General features: G+C 36.9%; 1 protein-coding gene across 1 annotated transcript; it reads right to left on the bottom strand.

The window, feature by feature from the left end:
• Positions 1–1,058: 1,058 nt before the first annotated feature.
• On the bottom strand, positions 1,059–15,428 carry LOC117417852 (transmembrane protein 184B-like). The gene is made up of 9 exons (XM_034030241.3): positions 14,797–15,428; positions 13,140–13,388; positions 10,092–10,257; positions 7,534–7,624; positions 6,835–6,910; positions 6,135–6,226; positions 5,755–5,924; positions 5,274–5,471; positions 1,059–1,721 (listed from the first exon to the last, which is right to left on the bottom strand). Exons 1-9 carry the CDS (start codon positions 14,797–14,799, stop codon positions 1,477–1,479), a joined length of 1,290 nt encoding a protein of 429 aa, XP_033886132.3. The 5' UTR covers positions 14,800–15,428; the 3' UTR covers positions 1,059–1,476.
• Positions 15,429–15,708: the final 280 nt, after the last annotated feature.

The following is a 15,708-nucleotide window of genomic DNA, read 5'->3' as shown; positions in this document are numbered from 1 at the left end:
TACCAAGTCTGTTACCACATGCCAAAGATTGTAATATTTACAGGTCATGAAAGCACAGATCCAAAGCAGAGCAAAATGTACATTATTATTATTTTAACAATCAGCTTTCAAACAAAGTAATTATACCTGCCGCTGAACGAATAACAATAACCAATATCAACAAATCTACTCGCAAGTATTGTGATGTTTTTGGGCAAGCAATTACTGCCAATAAAAGAACACGTAACCATTTAACAAAAATATAATACTATGCTTCACAAAACAAGTGCTGTACACTCTGCTTTTTGGCAATGGTCCATTATGATAAAAAAAAAAAAAAAAAAAAAAAAACAATTTTTGGTTAACAGGGTCCAGTGATTTTTTTTTTTTTTTTTTTTTACTATTTCTATGGAATTATACATAACATTGCATCATTGAAGCTTAATTTTGTTAAAAAAAAAAAAAATCTAAAATTATTTTTAAACACCAAGCAGTAAAAACAAATTAACATTCTTAAAAATGACAAAACGTACAAGCGGTTACAGAACTTTACACTCAGCACTCTCTATATCTCTTTTTAAAATACAATTTGTACTTCTAAATTTGTAATGGTTTTCAAACGCTAGCCCTTCGGAGCCTGTCAGAGAGATTGTCTGTGAAAGAACAGGGGCATGGGGATTCGGGGGGTTTGAACGGCCAGTCTAACAACTTCAATAGAGCTGCCAGTCATATCCAGCCGTGAGTCTGGTGTGAAACCGACAGCCTCTCTGTTTACAATGCAGCTTTCCTAGCTATGATTTATGATATTGATGAAGTGCTTCTCAAAACTGACAAGAATCAAATACAAAAGTGTAACTTCTGGGGTTTTGAGTGTTACTCACCCATATAACAACAAGGAGCATCAATGTTCCAGAGAGATCAATGTTCAGTGTGTAAACTGGAGATTACATATATATATATATACACATATACATACATACATACACACACACACACACACACACACACACACATTATATATATATATATATATAATATATATATATATATATATATATATATATATATATATATATATATATATATATATATATATTCATTCATTCCACTGTGTCTTACCTACAGGAAAAAGGAAGCAGCATTACAGGTATTTCTATTTTAACAAGTTGTTTATTTTGTAATTGTTAACCTACCCATTAAAAAAAAAAAACACCATTGACAGCTATATAGCCATTTCCCCATTATTGGTTAATCGCTCTTCCTGCAGTGATTTAGAGGACAGATCGTGGCCATTTTGAAAAAGAGCTTTGAAACAGAGTTTAAAGTTCTAAGTGTAACAAGTTGTCACGATGTTAACTATGAAAAGAAACATGACGGGTATGTTATTTAAACAGTTGTAGCAACATGTGGGGACATATAACGCTATATTTTCCAGAACCCTGCTACTTACTCAAAGTGGTGAAACTCACCCAGTACAATCAAAACAGCCCAAGGGGTCTACTGTTCATCATCGGAGGTGATCAGCATGAGTTTGTCATTTTTCTTTGGCCCTTTGGTCTTGTTCCCAGTTTGGTGCTGCCCAGGCCTCCCGTTCTGGCTGGCGGCCGTCACCTCCTGGGTGGATTGCTGGGTGTACTGCTGGTAGGCGGGGGAGAAATTGTGAATGGCATCCTGAACCATATCATTGGGGTTCATGGTCTCCTTCAACCCACTAGAGATGCTCTGCATTGGGGCATGGTTACCTGAAAGAAGAAAGGATAGCAGACCGTAAAATACTTAGAAGTAAATGAATAGGCAGAACTCAGACGGTGCTGCAGGTTGGAGGAATAGTGGCTTAAGTTAAGAAAATATACAGATCCAACTCAGGAGTGCTGGGCACTATGCAGTAAGAACTGCAGGAGGCAGTGTGGCCTTGCAGTGATTTAAAGATTCTGCTTATCCATCTGTTAAATTAATTCTATTGTAAATCACATTTAATATTTAATTTTGGAGAATAAAAGTCTGATGAGTTGCTTCCAATGTTAACCCTTTCAGCAGTAAACTATAACAAACAAGCATTATCCTGTGATAATGTATTTAATAGTTTCGGTATCCCTAAATAATATGACTATATCCAAGCCAGATTACCTGTCTATTTCCTGGACCTGACGAAACACAGCTACTGTATTATCTTTGTTCTCCAAAAAACATTGCTGTGCAGTATCATGATGTTTGTTTATTATTGTGCCCTGAGAGACTGATCTGTGGCATTCAAGTGGATGCTGTGATGCATGTACACATTTAAATTCCCCTCTGTGCATACTGGACATGCATACATTTATTGAAGGTAAAGCTTTCAACACATTATTTTTATTTAAATGTCTTCAATTCTCCCCAGGTCACTGAAATGGAACACTGGCATCAGCCCCTATTCCACTTGAGAATACAGCCTCACAGTTCTGGCAGAATACCTACAAAATCCTCATTTACACTCAACTCTGGGCAGGAAATAATGAAGGAGTAACTAAATCTCTTTACCTCTTGTGTAGGTGGATGAGGGGAAAAAAGAGAAACAGGTGAGGTTATGTGTGAAAATCTGAAAATAACATAAATAAAATAACATGAATCTGCCAGACACACTTTTAAGGTTATATTTTGTGTGTCTCAAATTGCATTCATTCACAGATGTAGCTTACTGTTTTTTGTCTTAAATGCCATATCGTTCCTCTCTCCAACAGATTACAACTTAGGAATGTATTTAACAGCCTCCAGAGTCTCTATATGGACAAATCCATAATTTGAAGTTTGTATGCAGGAAAATACAGGACTAATTACTATCAGATACAGACTCTTCACTGATAACAGCTTTATCAATTAAGTACTACTAATATATATATATATATATATATATATATATATATATATATATATATATATATATATATATATATATAAAAATAAATATAAAATCAATACTATCACAATAACCGATTATTGCTCCAACACTAGGATAGGTTATGATATGGAGGGAAGTGTGTGTCAGTGCCTGTGGGTCAGTGTGTGTGCCTCTCTTATAATAGTTATATGCTCTCCCTCTCTCAGCAGAATGTAAATACCAGCATTTCTTTCCTTGCTCTACAAATAATTTACCACCATCCAATTTACTGGGATGACTAAGAAATGTTTCCAACAGCAGATGTATATAAAAAAAAAAAATAAGGGTTTATTTATGCAGTTTTATCCGCGCGTGGTTTGCCAATAACCGCAGCGGACCATCTGATGGAGGCAATTCAGAAAACCTCCCCAGACTCTCGATTTCCTTTTTCAAATTTCAGCTGTCGACGCATAGACTTCAGCAATTATTAAGCATGCCCTCTGGCTGGCTGCAGGAAGACCTCTAGTTAATGCTCTTCTGCACTCAGCCGTTCTTTGTTGATGGATGAAAGCACGGATAGAGGCGACAAGAAAGCGGCCTCGTTGCTTATGAGATTTTTCTTTGTTCTCTTTTTAGAGGAAGCCAGGCTTTGCCTGCAGATTTTCTGCCATGCCAGTTGAAGGACAGACATCGTTTGCTTGTACAATGCTTGCATTTTGAGTCAGGTAATGCACCAGTACAGATAAGATGAAATTGTTAAGTCTCCTTTAGGTTACTTCAAGAGCAACTTCACTTATATCACCAAGGGTCAGAAGTGCCATAAGGTTCAGCCCCGAGTTAAATATGCTGTCAAATGCCCCTCACCACAGCTGAACTGCTTTCAACTAGATCTGTATTACCACTTATCAAGAACTGCCGAGAGACATCAGAAGCAAAGGCTTCCAAAAAAGACCAAACCCTGTAGAGATCTGACATTTAAAAACACATTAAAGATAGTGGTTGACTTGGTAGAAAACAGCACAAACTTCACAGAATGACAATTGATCATAAAGTTGATTATAATATATAAATTTGCTTCACAGTGCTTCCATTTTTTGACAGGTAAAGACTTTTTAAAAGAAAATATTTGCACAATAGAGCCATTGATATGCAATAATTACATGAGGGGCATTTAAATGAGGGGATTGTGAAGCATCATTTAGGATTGAAATTTGGCCAAGATACATTCCTGCTCACAAATTCTTAGACATAGCAGGAATGGAAATTAGACTCTCGTTGCATAGCAGTTTGATCCATTCCATGTTGTACCACAAGCTTAAATTAGCTACAGTGGATCAATAACAAGCTCCCAGCACTGAACAACTCTGCTTAACAAGATACTGTAGATAAGATCTGAATCCCATGGTGGAAAAGCTTCAGAGACAATACATATTTGCCAGCTTGACAGCCAGTGCTACAACTGATACAAACACAAGCATTTTACTCTTTCAGTTCACTGTAATTCTTGCATAAAAAAATAGCCCTGGTTTAGTAAAAGCATTTTTTTTAACTGTTCAACATGGTGCCCTACTGTGGCAGTCGAACGACTTAATAATAACTCATCAATCAATACAGTATGTCATGTTTGAAGAGCTAAGAAATATAAGGTTAGGTTGTTTGTTTTTTGTTACACCCGAGGCGAACAGAACTTGAGCAGTCAAGCCATTCAACACTGTGGCTTGTTTAAAACAAGACAAAACATCTGTAGAGAGGGGTATTCGAACACCAAAGATTCCTTTCCATTCGTTGATATTTTTAAACCAATACAAATAATATTGTTCACTGTAAGAGTTGTAGATACATGAGGTTCATCTAAGCACTTATAGCATAGAATATCTACATATATGGTAACATCCTCATATGAGCAATAGAAAAGAAAAATCTGTCACCAAAAACCTGATTTAAATGTATGCCACTATTCAGGAAACAAAAAACAGGATAGTATCTAGGGTGGCTGCTGAATGCTCAATACATTTTAATTGAGCAGCTGTCCTTGGATGAACAAAATCGTCTTACAAATCTTGTAACTGTGGTACCAGTGCATGTAGTTTTACAGCCAAACTAAACTCATAGCATTAGCGTACTAGCTATGCAGATGGTTTTGCTTTGTAAAACATACTGGTACGCCTGAACACAAAAATTGCAAAAATAAACATGTAAGGTGTGATAGAAAAGGAAGTTCAGTAGTTAACCCTTTAATTCAGCTTGCAGTGGGAACTGCCAGGATAAATAATAGCAGTGCCCCTGCTACAGTAAAGACCATTCTGCAGAGGTACATTCTCTCTCTCTCTCTCATTCTCTCTCTCTCATTCATTCTCTCTCTCTCACACACACACACACACACACACACACACACAGCAACGGTAAAGTATACATTGTTAGTTATTTTTTGAGTTCATACCTGGTACTTCATTCTTCTTCTCCTGGTATACATTGTAGGTGAAGGCATATCTGAGTGCTATTGCAGCAAAGAACATCTCAATACAGATGATAAAGTTCTGCCAGCCTGCAGCCACTGTCCCAGCCCCTACTTCATGGCCGTCGATTAGCAGGGCTTCAGGGATGACACCACACCTCTCTAGGATAGCAAGCAACATACCTGGGGAAAAAAAAGGAATACAGCAAGTCAGTCCAAACAGAATTGGTTCAAAAACATAACCCGAATACCACACCAGCAGCACATTAGCCAAACACATTCCTAGAAGGCATGACAACTTGTAAAGGACAGTTACTGTATGTAGCTCCATTAGAAGCACAGATGAGCCATTATATATGAGATGCATAATATTTATTATCTGAAGCATATTTGTTTCCAGAATTTACACTGCAGAATTCTGCAGTTTTCATTACAATACAGTATTTTTAAATGTACAATCTTTTACCTTGCCAGAAAGAGAGGAAAATGACCGATTTTATGGTCAGGAATTTTAACACGGGTTCGAAAGGGCGGAGCAGGTCACTGGTGGCGAAGTAGAACAGAAACAGGGAGTAGAGCGACAAGCTGACTGAGAAGTTATAGATGATGCTGATGTAGAGGAAGCCACCATTAACACTGCGGAACAGAACAGAACACCACCTTTAAAAAATGTAATAAAAACCAATCTTTGCAAGTGCAAAAAGTCTTTACTAAGGAGGTCATCATAGGTAGTGCATGGTCAAACACTGGAAAGAAGCCCTCAGTAGAACTAATTGCATGCAATGCAGAAACTCCTTGAAATTGATGAACATTGCAAAGTAATACAAAATAAGTGTTTCCCCTCACTTAAAGTCTCCGTCATGGTATTTCCCGAAGGCTTGCAAAATGACGGTGATGACGGCCATAATGGGTTTGACAACACAGAACTGAAGGGTTGCCTGAAATCCAGCAAAAGAGAAAAAACAAAACCATTAGAAAGTCATTTTCAAATAGCAATCGTTTCTTACTTTATTAATAATTGGGAATATGAGATTAGGTTTGGAATACATGACACATACAAAGTGTATCTTAGCTTGCCTATTTCTCAATAAGATATTCATATTCATTGACTAGCCAATTCTTTAGAAAACAAATAATTTACATCAAAGTAATACAGCCAACCATTCCTGAATTTCAATCCCCTCTACAATGTCAACTGATATTATTTCACTTTGAACACGCCAAAGAGATGCAATTCATTTCACAAAAAAAATATATGAATGAATAGAATAGTAGTTATTAACCATTATTGTTGCACTGGCAATATTACTAAAAAAAAAAATTTCAATATACTTTCTGGCTCTGCGTGACTACTATCCGGGTAACATGCACACCCTATATTTATTTTAAAGAAGACTCCTGTAACAAAGCAGCGTCTGTCTGCTATGCTGTATATTCCCCCCCCCTAAACTAAACTAAACAATCTAACTTCCACTTCAGTTTTTTTTTTTTTGTTATTTAACTGGCCGTAGTGTATGCGCATCACAATAACAACATATTTAACAACCTGTTTGCAGAAACGCAGAAATCCAATGGAGTAACTGATTCCTCCCAAACAGCAGGTTCCATATAAACAACTTGACCTACGGAGGGAGAAAAAAAAAGACTGCATTAAGATTTTCCTTGTTATTCACAATCATATAATGTTAAAAGAACCGCATAGCTCGGACATACTGGACCTTCCTCTTCCTGTAGTGTATAATCTCATTGGTACCTATACTTACATACAGTAACAGCATGCATAGAGTATTTGTTTATTTGGTCACAACTATAATGGATCAATATTGGCAGTGTCAGAATTTGACAATTTACAGGCCAAGTTTATAGATAAAATCCAGATGGGACTTTGTTTTTTGAAGCTACTTCTCTGTGACAGCTTTAAAAAACACCCATTAGCTACATATCACAAAATAAATAATGGAGAATAAAGTGTGGATACTTGGTCACTCTCCATTAATGGGATGCCTCTAAGGGACATGGAAACAAATGGAGCCTTCTAACCAAATTAATAGAAAATGGGCCTGTTTCTCCAAGAGCAGACACAGCACAGTATAGAGACTGAGAAAAAGCTCTTGTGCTAATTCATCTCTCCCTGTGGGGAGTTATTGGCATGGGTTTAGAGAGCTCCACCAAGTGAAATGACAAAATGAAAATATACCCCATCACACATTACAAAATGAAAAAAAAAACAGACGAAATGACTCACTGAATGGGTTTCCCTCTGATTTCTGACATAATCGCACTCTCCCCTCCAAGATACTCAAAGGACAGACTGAGGAAGTTATAAATTACGAATGCTGTAAATGAAAATATATATATTTTTAACATATCTTTTGATGCGTCTCAAGGATCCTCGTGAAGGTGAAGACCTAATTTCCATTTAAAGAAATATAAAGAATATAACAGACTGTCATATGAAGGGCTTCAAACACATGTGTCTACATCGAATAGCAAATGCTGCACACGTACAGAAACATTAGAATAAAAATGTAGGGTTTTTTTTTTTTTGCAGACAAAATATGACCAGTATTATCAAAATGTAATTTGTATATATTAAAAGTCTGAACATTTAAATGCATTCTAGTATGGTTAATTTGTGGGGCAATGGGTTTAAGTTTATTCACAAGATATTCATTTACTGCAACATCCCGTTTGCGCAGATTATGCATAGGTTTAATTAAAATCTTCATCCAATAAAGAATGAAACACATTTCTTAATATTTATTAAAAAAATGTAAAGCCAGGTTTGAATTTATAAAAAATCTACGCTCATCCCAACACGATTCACATTTTCTTCCTGTTAATTTAATTATCATAACAGGCACGTACTGTAAGCTGCATCACATTGTCTGTGACCCTGAAATCCCCTGTAATCTCTTGTTACTATTTCAGATGGGCTTAAATCTTATTGTAAATGCACAGACTTGAGCCACTTTTTCTTTAAGCACAGCTACCAGGAAATACAGAGATAATATTTTAAGTGATTCAGTACTACATCCATTTAATTTGCATTAAACAATTATAGCGGAGAAAGCAGCATTGCAGCATATGTCTTTAAACTCAACATAGCGAGAACTACTGCACATGGCATTTTAGGATTTGGGAGCTAAGCAAATACTGTTTAAACCAAGAGCAATTTCATCTAACTCTTACTCTGATTACAGATAATACTTAATGCATGATTAACCAAGATAATTAACTGTTTGCAATCTTTCCCAAAATTGTGTTCACTGGTGCAGGATCACATAACAGCCATAGACCACAGTACTCCGTAACAAATATAAAAAAGAAAATAGGCTAAGAGGATTTCTCCAATTTGAATTCAAAACCGTGAAATGTGGATTCTGTAATTAAAACCTGAATCAAATCTCTATGTGTGCAATCTTTCCTTCCGCATTCGATGGGAGAAGCCTGCATTTCTACCTAATGCACAAGATTCAGACCTTACAGTCATATCAGATACAATATAATAAGCAAAATTAAATACACCACATATTTAACACTGAACAGTAATGTATCTACATGTTTTTGCTTATGCAATTCTGGAGGACTCTACAATTGTCATGCTTTACTAAAAGTAGAATTCACCCATGCAGATGTAGGTATGACAGCTAAGATTAACTCTGAGTTTGTGAACTGATCTTGGGTGGTTCCCATCAGATGACTCCATATAACTGCATAAACTGTGCATCTAAATATTCAAACTGTTAGGAAATCCCAGTCATTACATCATAACACCTTTTTTTATGCATTTGGTGGATGGCCAATGCAACAGGGTTTACCTTATTAACAAGAAGAACACACATCATCTTGTATCACATCTGGTAACACAACAAGCTTTTCAATTTCAAATTCAGCACGCTTCAACTCCTTTGTTACTGTTTGCTAATGTATCAGTGTGTATTGCATTTTTGCACTGTTTTTAATTCAATCTTTGGAAAGAGGTTTAATTAAGCTAAGCATTTGGAATCTGCAACGAGTACATATTTTAGACGAGAAGTTTAAGCCTAGAGATGCCCAAGAGTTAAACATATATTAAACATGTATATTATGGGACTACAAGCAAAGGCAATGATCCCCAAGGAGGCGTTACTGTGGGAAACAAGGCACAGCACACCTAGCTTTCAAAGACTCAAACAGTTCGAAGACAAACATATATCAGGCCTAACTAGTTTCCCTCGCCCCTTCTACATTGCCCACATTCCTTATCCGATCCAAAAAAAGAAAGGCAACATTGTTCACAAACAATATCTGTTGAAACTGAAATGTAACAAATGCTAATTTACAAACACTTTTTTTTTCTTTTTAATTCTGTTATACTCCTATGACCAAATGAGCACAACTTTTAAGCAACTGGCCAAACAACTAAATACAAGTTGTAGTCATTTGTTAAAACCCTGGTATTTATTAGTCGCTTGGTCCAATGTCTGGTTTCTCACAATGACTAGCATATACATCGACAAAAACGCCCCCACATGCCATGTTTAAACATGTTTCCCCAATAACATAGCCAATCTGTACTGTGAAAGCAGGTGTATATATACAAGCTACATTAGGTGTGACACATTTACTTAACAAATGTCCAAGCAAGATATCGCCCTTGTTAACTAATCCAATCCAGGCCAAAAACAGGTTACAGGACTGATGTTTACAAGCACATGACAACTATTTTCAATACATTGGTAAAAGTGTATGTCAGTATATTCACAAATCACATTTCTTGTGTTTGTGAGCCACAGTTTTATATGCGCCAATGAGATTTACCTTCGTAGCAGTCCCGTATGGAGTCAAAATAAACATAGTACTGATCATTGCTGATAAAAAGAAGGCTGAGCCAGGAGTCAAAGGCATAAATTGGAACAATAAAGAGAATTCTAATGATGTAGCGCTGCTCGTTCGGAATGCTGTAATACCGTAGATGCATGTAGATCTGTAAAAGAAATGGAAAAAATAATAAATACTGTCAACCATGATATGAAAATCAATATCAAGATGCAACCAGGGAGCAATTCAGTATACAATTATAGATTTTAAATATAAACAACATAGTCATCTCTCATAATTAAAGCTTTAATTTCAAGATGCAATAAAAGAAGATTGAAAAAATAATCTCATAATAGCAGAGGTATTGTAAACCTTGATCACATAACTCTTCTTATTTTTTTTAAAGTCACACAAACCCGTTTTGCCTGAAGTAATTATAAGTGAGCATACTTTTAAAAAAAAGAAATGTTTTCTCCTGTGGTGTGAACACAGACAATAGGATCACTTCTGTTTTTTGTAACAAATAGCATAGTTCAATCAGGCAGACATCCCGAGCTAGAATGCAAGTTTCATCACAATTCGAAGAACAGATGAAAAACAGAAAAGACAACATTGATATTTTCCAATTACTTTCTCAACTTCCCATAAAACAGGTCAAGCGATGTTCAGTACACTTAAATGATTTATCTCTGTGCTAAGAAGTTTTCTCTGAAGGTGTCTTGATATTCAATAGAATATGGATATGTGAATTGGACAAAACAGCTAATTTTATACCTGCTCATCTAATACCTGCAAAGCAGTGCTTAATTCATATTCCACGGCGTCCATTTATAGTAAAGATGACATTTCCTTGCACTCGTTTAGTCATCAGCACCATACCTTTTACATTTAGAGCGCAGAGTGATTAAATGCCCATACAGCCAGCTCACTTGTAAACCGCAGGACGGACAGCGCAGAGGCTGCACTGATCTAGAGCAGGTCCTGCACAGACAGTGGGTATGGAAGGTCATGCATACAATACAGATCTGCTTATGTTTTTCAACTCTACCCTGGAGAGAGTTTGGAGGCCATAATCAACCAATTTTCAGCACTGAGATGATCCAACACTGCCACTTGGACCCAATACAATTAATGTCTAGCTGGGGAAAAAAAAATTCATGCAATAAAAGGATTGTTAGGGGAGCAATGTGTTTTTTGTTTTTTTTTGGGGGGGGGGTTGTTTTAAATTGCTATATCACCTATGATGTATTAATTGAATGCAGCAGTTTATTCCTTTAATTACTGTATAGTGCCACTGGGTGGTTTGTAACTTATAAATCATTCAAAAGACAAGCACCACATGGAAAAAATGCAGTGACATTCTAAAACAAGTACCTGCTTATGTTGAATTGGTTTTGGAGCTTTTTAAGAACAGGAGTTAATGTATGCATACTTCAAATCTATCCACACGGAAATCCCAATAGGATCACTAAAGTGTTGCTGCTGATACTTGTAATGAAAGTGGGTGCATTTTATCTATGTTCATCCTCACACCTACACAGTGGAGGGAGTTAACTAGCAGCTACTGCTGATACTGCACAGCAGCAAGTACTAGCCTCTATTAAACCCATCAGTGAAGCCAGCCACACTGCTACCTGAGCATGCTCTCGATACAAAAACCCATTACAGTACTAGATGAGAGTTGATACAGACTCCTCTCAATGCAGACTGGACGAACTGGACAGGGTGAAAAGGGTCATTATGCTAGAGCACGCTTATTCAGCCACTAAGTAACCCAATTTCATTCAGACTCATCTCAAACTTAAAGCTCACTCGTTGTCCTTTAAAGTTGGTTTGGTCGGAGTGCATCAACTTCCAACCCGAGAATATGCTGCTTTACCATCCTTGAAGCAGGTTCTATAAATCATTCCACTTTGCGGAACACAGGTGGAAAGGCAATTCAATTCTCTTAATTTGTTTTCTGTTTCAAATCTCTTGCCAACCTTTATTTACTTAGACACGACATAATCAAATCTCTTTGTACAGCATTTTGGATAAAATTATCTTTTTTAGATGCCCCGATTTGTGTGCACATTAATAAAATGTACTTTGATTAAAAACAGAGTTATAATATGATTAAAGCAGATGCGTCTTCCTTGGGAACTGGGGTATTTTGCTCTGTAGAGGCTCTTATTTTTGTGTGACGTTTTCCAAAAGTTATTTTCATGAACTTTACCCAGTGTTTCCATTTGCAGAATAACAAAAGCCACATCTTTCTTAGCAGGAACACATTCTAAGAGACATCAGCATTATTAAAATAAAAATATATATATATGCATGTATTCAAACATGCACGTTTTGTGTGCAGCGTGGATGTTAAAGCGTCACCACACTCTAGCGCACCTGTATTTGCTAAACCTGATGGAGCGGTCTCGGAAACCACTGATATCGAGAACTATTTAATCAGTAACTGGCTACGTCACAATGTGGGAGGCTATTCTCAAAGTGAGTGGAGATAACAAGTTCAAGGTTTCGTGCACCCTCATGTCTTTCCCAACAACACATGTCATACTGATGAGGATATGGAAGACTTTGCTTTTAAATGCCACCTACAATACAACTAGTTCCATAATGATCTAGTGCAGGTTAAATAGAACAGAATTGTGCCTCCCTTGATATTTTACAGTGGTACTATATATGTTCAGTTGTATGGATCCTTTGGAGTCAGTAACCATGGTATGCCAGCGTGCAGGACAACCCTAGTATTTATTACATAATTTAATTAGGCACGGTGACATAACACTTCCACAAGGATGCAATACGGACACATAGAACAAACTACAGCAGAGCACACAGTGGTACAAGATTAGAGAAGGTTAGGCCCTTGTCTTAAGAGCTGTATGTCAGTAGGACATGTGATGTATTTTACAAAACTGACTGACCTCAGCTATGTTTATTAAACAACATCAATTGACCTACTATTCTACTTCACCGCACCACACAAAATAGGACAAGGAACAAGGAGGCAGCCTTAGGATCTCTTACTTCTTACTCCCCTCGCCTCCTTACCTGGTGACAGGTGAGCAGCAGTGCTGACCACACAAAGATCCCAGACAGCCCTTGAGCCGCCGCTGTGTTCAAAAAGAGCCGATCCCCGTTGATGGAGGCGTTTCCTGACCATAACAACGTTGCATTTCTAACGCTTGAAGAATTTGAAAAAGGAGATGACAGCTGAGAGCTTGCGTCACCAAAAACTCCTGCAGCTGATGATTTCGCAGTCAGGGTGCTTGTTAACATTTTTTCACTAGTACTGTTCATCTGGGGGGGGGGGGGGGGGGGGGGGGGGGGGGGGGGGAGAGAGAGAGAGAGAGAGAGATTGAGTTTGTATTCCTATTATTTGTTTTATATATATATATATATATATATATATATATATATATATATATATATATATATATATACACACACACACACACACACACACACACACATACATACATACATACATACATACATACACTGTGTTACACCACACTATAGGTCTATCAAGGCTAAGTACAGTGGGATAAGGCAGTTTTCATTTTTGGTCACAATGGAGGCCACCCTCTATACTTCTGTCTAGGTTGTGGACTTAAAGATTCTCTAGCAAGAACAGGACTATTAACATTAAACTACATTTTTAAAGAAAGATTAAAAAAGGCTGGTCTTTAAGGGGAAAGAAGCCCTCAACATACAATGTGATACAGCAGACCTACTTGCCTGACTATTTCTGGAAGGCCTATATCATATCTCATATCTACACTCAGGAGCTCAAAGTTCATCTCTTGATTGTGGGAAATCAAAAACACTTCAGGGAAGTCAAAGTCAGTTTTAAAAAAGAGTATTATACTGTGTCTAACAGAATACTCCGTGACTAGGTGATGCAAAAGGATATCCCTAAAATATGAAGCACTGAATCTTTAAGCCTATTGTTGAAAGAGAAAAAAAATGGCAGTTTAATCCCTATCTATCTATAATCTCAACACAAAACCGTGGCAGCAGCAATCTGAAGAGTTTAGGCAAAATACACAAACATGTGTGTACTGGGTGTCCTCTTTGCAAATCATAATGTAAGCAAAATATTCAAACAGATTGAAGCAAAACACGTATCAGGTATATCTGAGGTCAGTGTTTTACCAAGGAGCACGGATCACTTCAGTTAAAATGCAGTATTGACAATCACGTATTATTACCCAGTCGCTCATTCTAATTTCACAGGTGTTACATTTATTATCCCAACGCACTACCCTGTCTTTGCCATTGAACGTGTGTTAAACGACATGTCCAAAGCGCTCTATATTTAAAAGTAAGATTTAGAAAGTCAGTTTAGTTCCAGAATGCACATCTTTACTTCAGGTTAAAAACTGATCTGTTACTATTACAATAATAATAATAATAACAACTTTTAGTACAGGACTCATTTAACAGGTTGGCGGGAGAGTGAACTAAGACAAAATTGACATTAACATAATTCACACCTTACTTTGAGCGTATATATAGATCTAGCTCTATAGATACACACCCAACATTTAATTAATAGCGTTTTAGTTTTCCCTGCAACCCAGCTGTTCCTTCAAACACCTGAAAACGTGATTAATATTGCAACTAATCCTTTTTTTCAATCAAAAAGGTTTAATCTAAATATTTCTTACAGAAATCCCATACTATTTATCGTGTTAATACTAACCATTATCGTGATGTTATCCACATTACCAGAAAGACACACTTCTTTTCACCTCTAGACGTCAGCTTCTTTTATCCACTCCCCAGATCAGTTTCAAACCGCAATTGTCGAGATGTCTCTGTAGCTTCACGAGTTAATTTCCTTTGGGAAAATCCAAACTTAATTTTAATGAAAGTGGCAACAGTCTTTAAATGTGCAACACCATGTAACACCAAACTTCCAGGATTACAAAGATTGAAAGTGGTGCCATTTATCTTTTAAATGGCTTCTTCCAACACGGGTTGATGTCACTTCTGGTTTTTTTTTTTTTAATTGGTTGAATTTTAAGTGCGGTTTTCTTTGCTCAAAATGCAGACGGCAGGACACGGAACAAGCCCGTAAGATTAAACTCCATTGGACGAAACGTGTTTTGTTTTTTTTCTCAACAGCGGTTCACCAAAGTGATTTTAGTTTGCTCCATGTGTAATTTCATTACAGTTCTCCACACAGTGGCCACTTTCTTCCTCTTACACAATCACTCCCATTTCTGCTTGCTTTACCTGTGTGACAACCACAAATTAAACGACATAGGTGCAACTGGAAAACACCCAAATCATGTGACATTAGCTATAAAGCCTTCGACACGTGACACAACCAAACCTCCTCCCGTGACACAGGCATCGTGTCACCTTAGCCCAAATAAAAAAAGCTGCAACCATGAAACACCTCCGTGACTTGATATGCTCTTCAGTAGAAATAATCTGTGGTCTATTAAAATCTGACTTTGTGTTTCATTATGTCACACATTGAAATACAGATCCAAGTAATACCAATGTATTTATTATATCAATCAATCAATAAAATATTAATAAGCCTTGCCACCCACATATACAGAAACCAACACCAAAATGCTGTCTTAGACCTTCTCTAAAATGT

The sequence above is a fragment of the Acipenser ruthenus genome, chromosome 13 (genome assembly GCF_902713425.1).
Source record: "Acipenser ruthenus chromosome 13, fAciRut3.2 maternal haplotype, whole genome shotgun sequence".
NCBI classification, from domain to species: Eukaryota; Metazoa; Chordata; class Actinopteri; order Acipenseriformes; family Acipenseridae; genus Acipenser; species Acipenser ruthenus.
The sequence above is the reverse complement of the archived record's forward strand: the minus strand, read 5'-3'. Positions and strand labels throughout refer to the sequence as shown.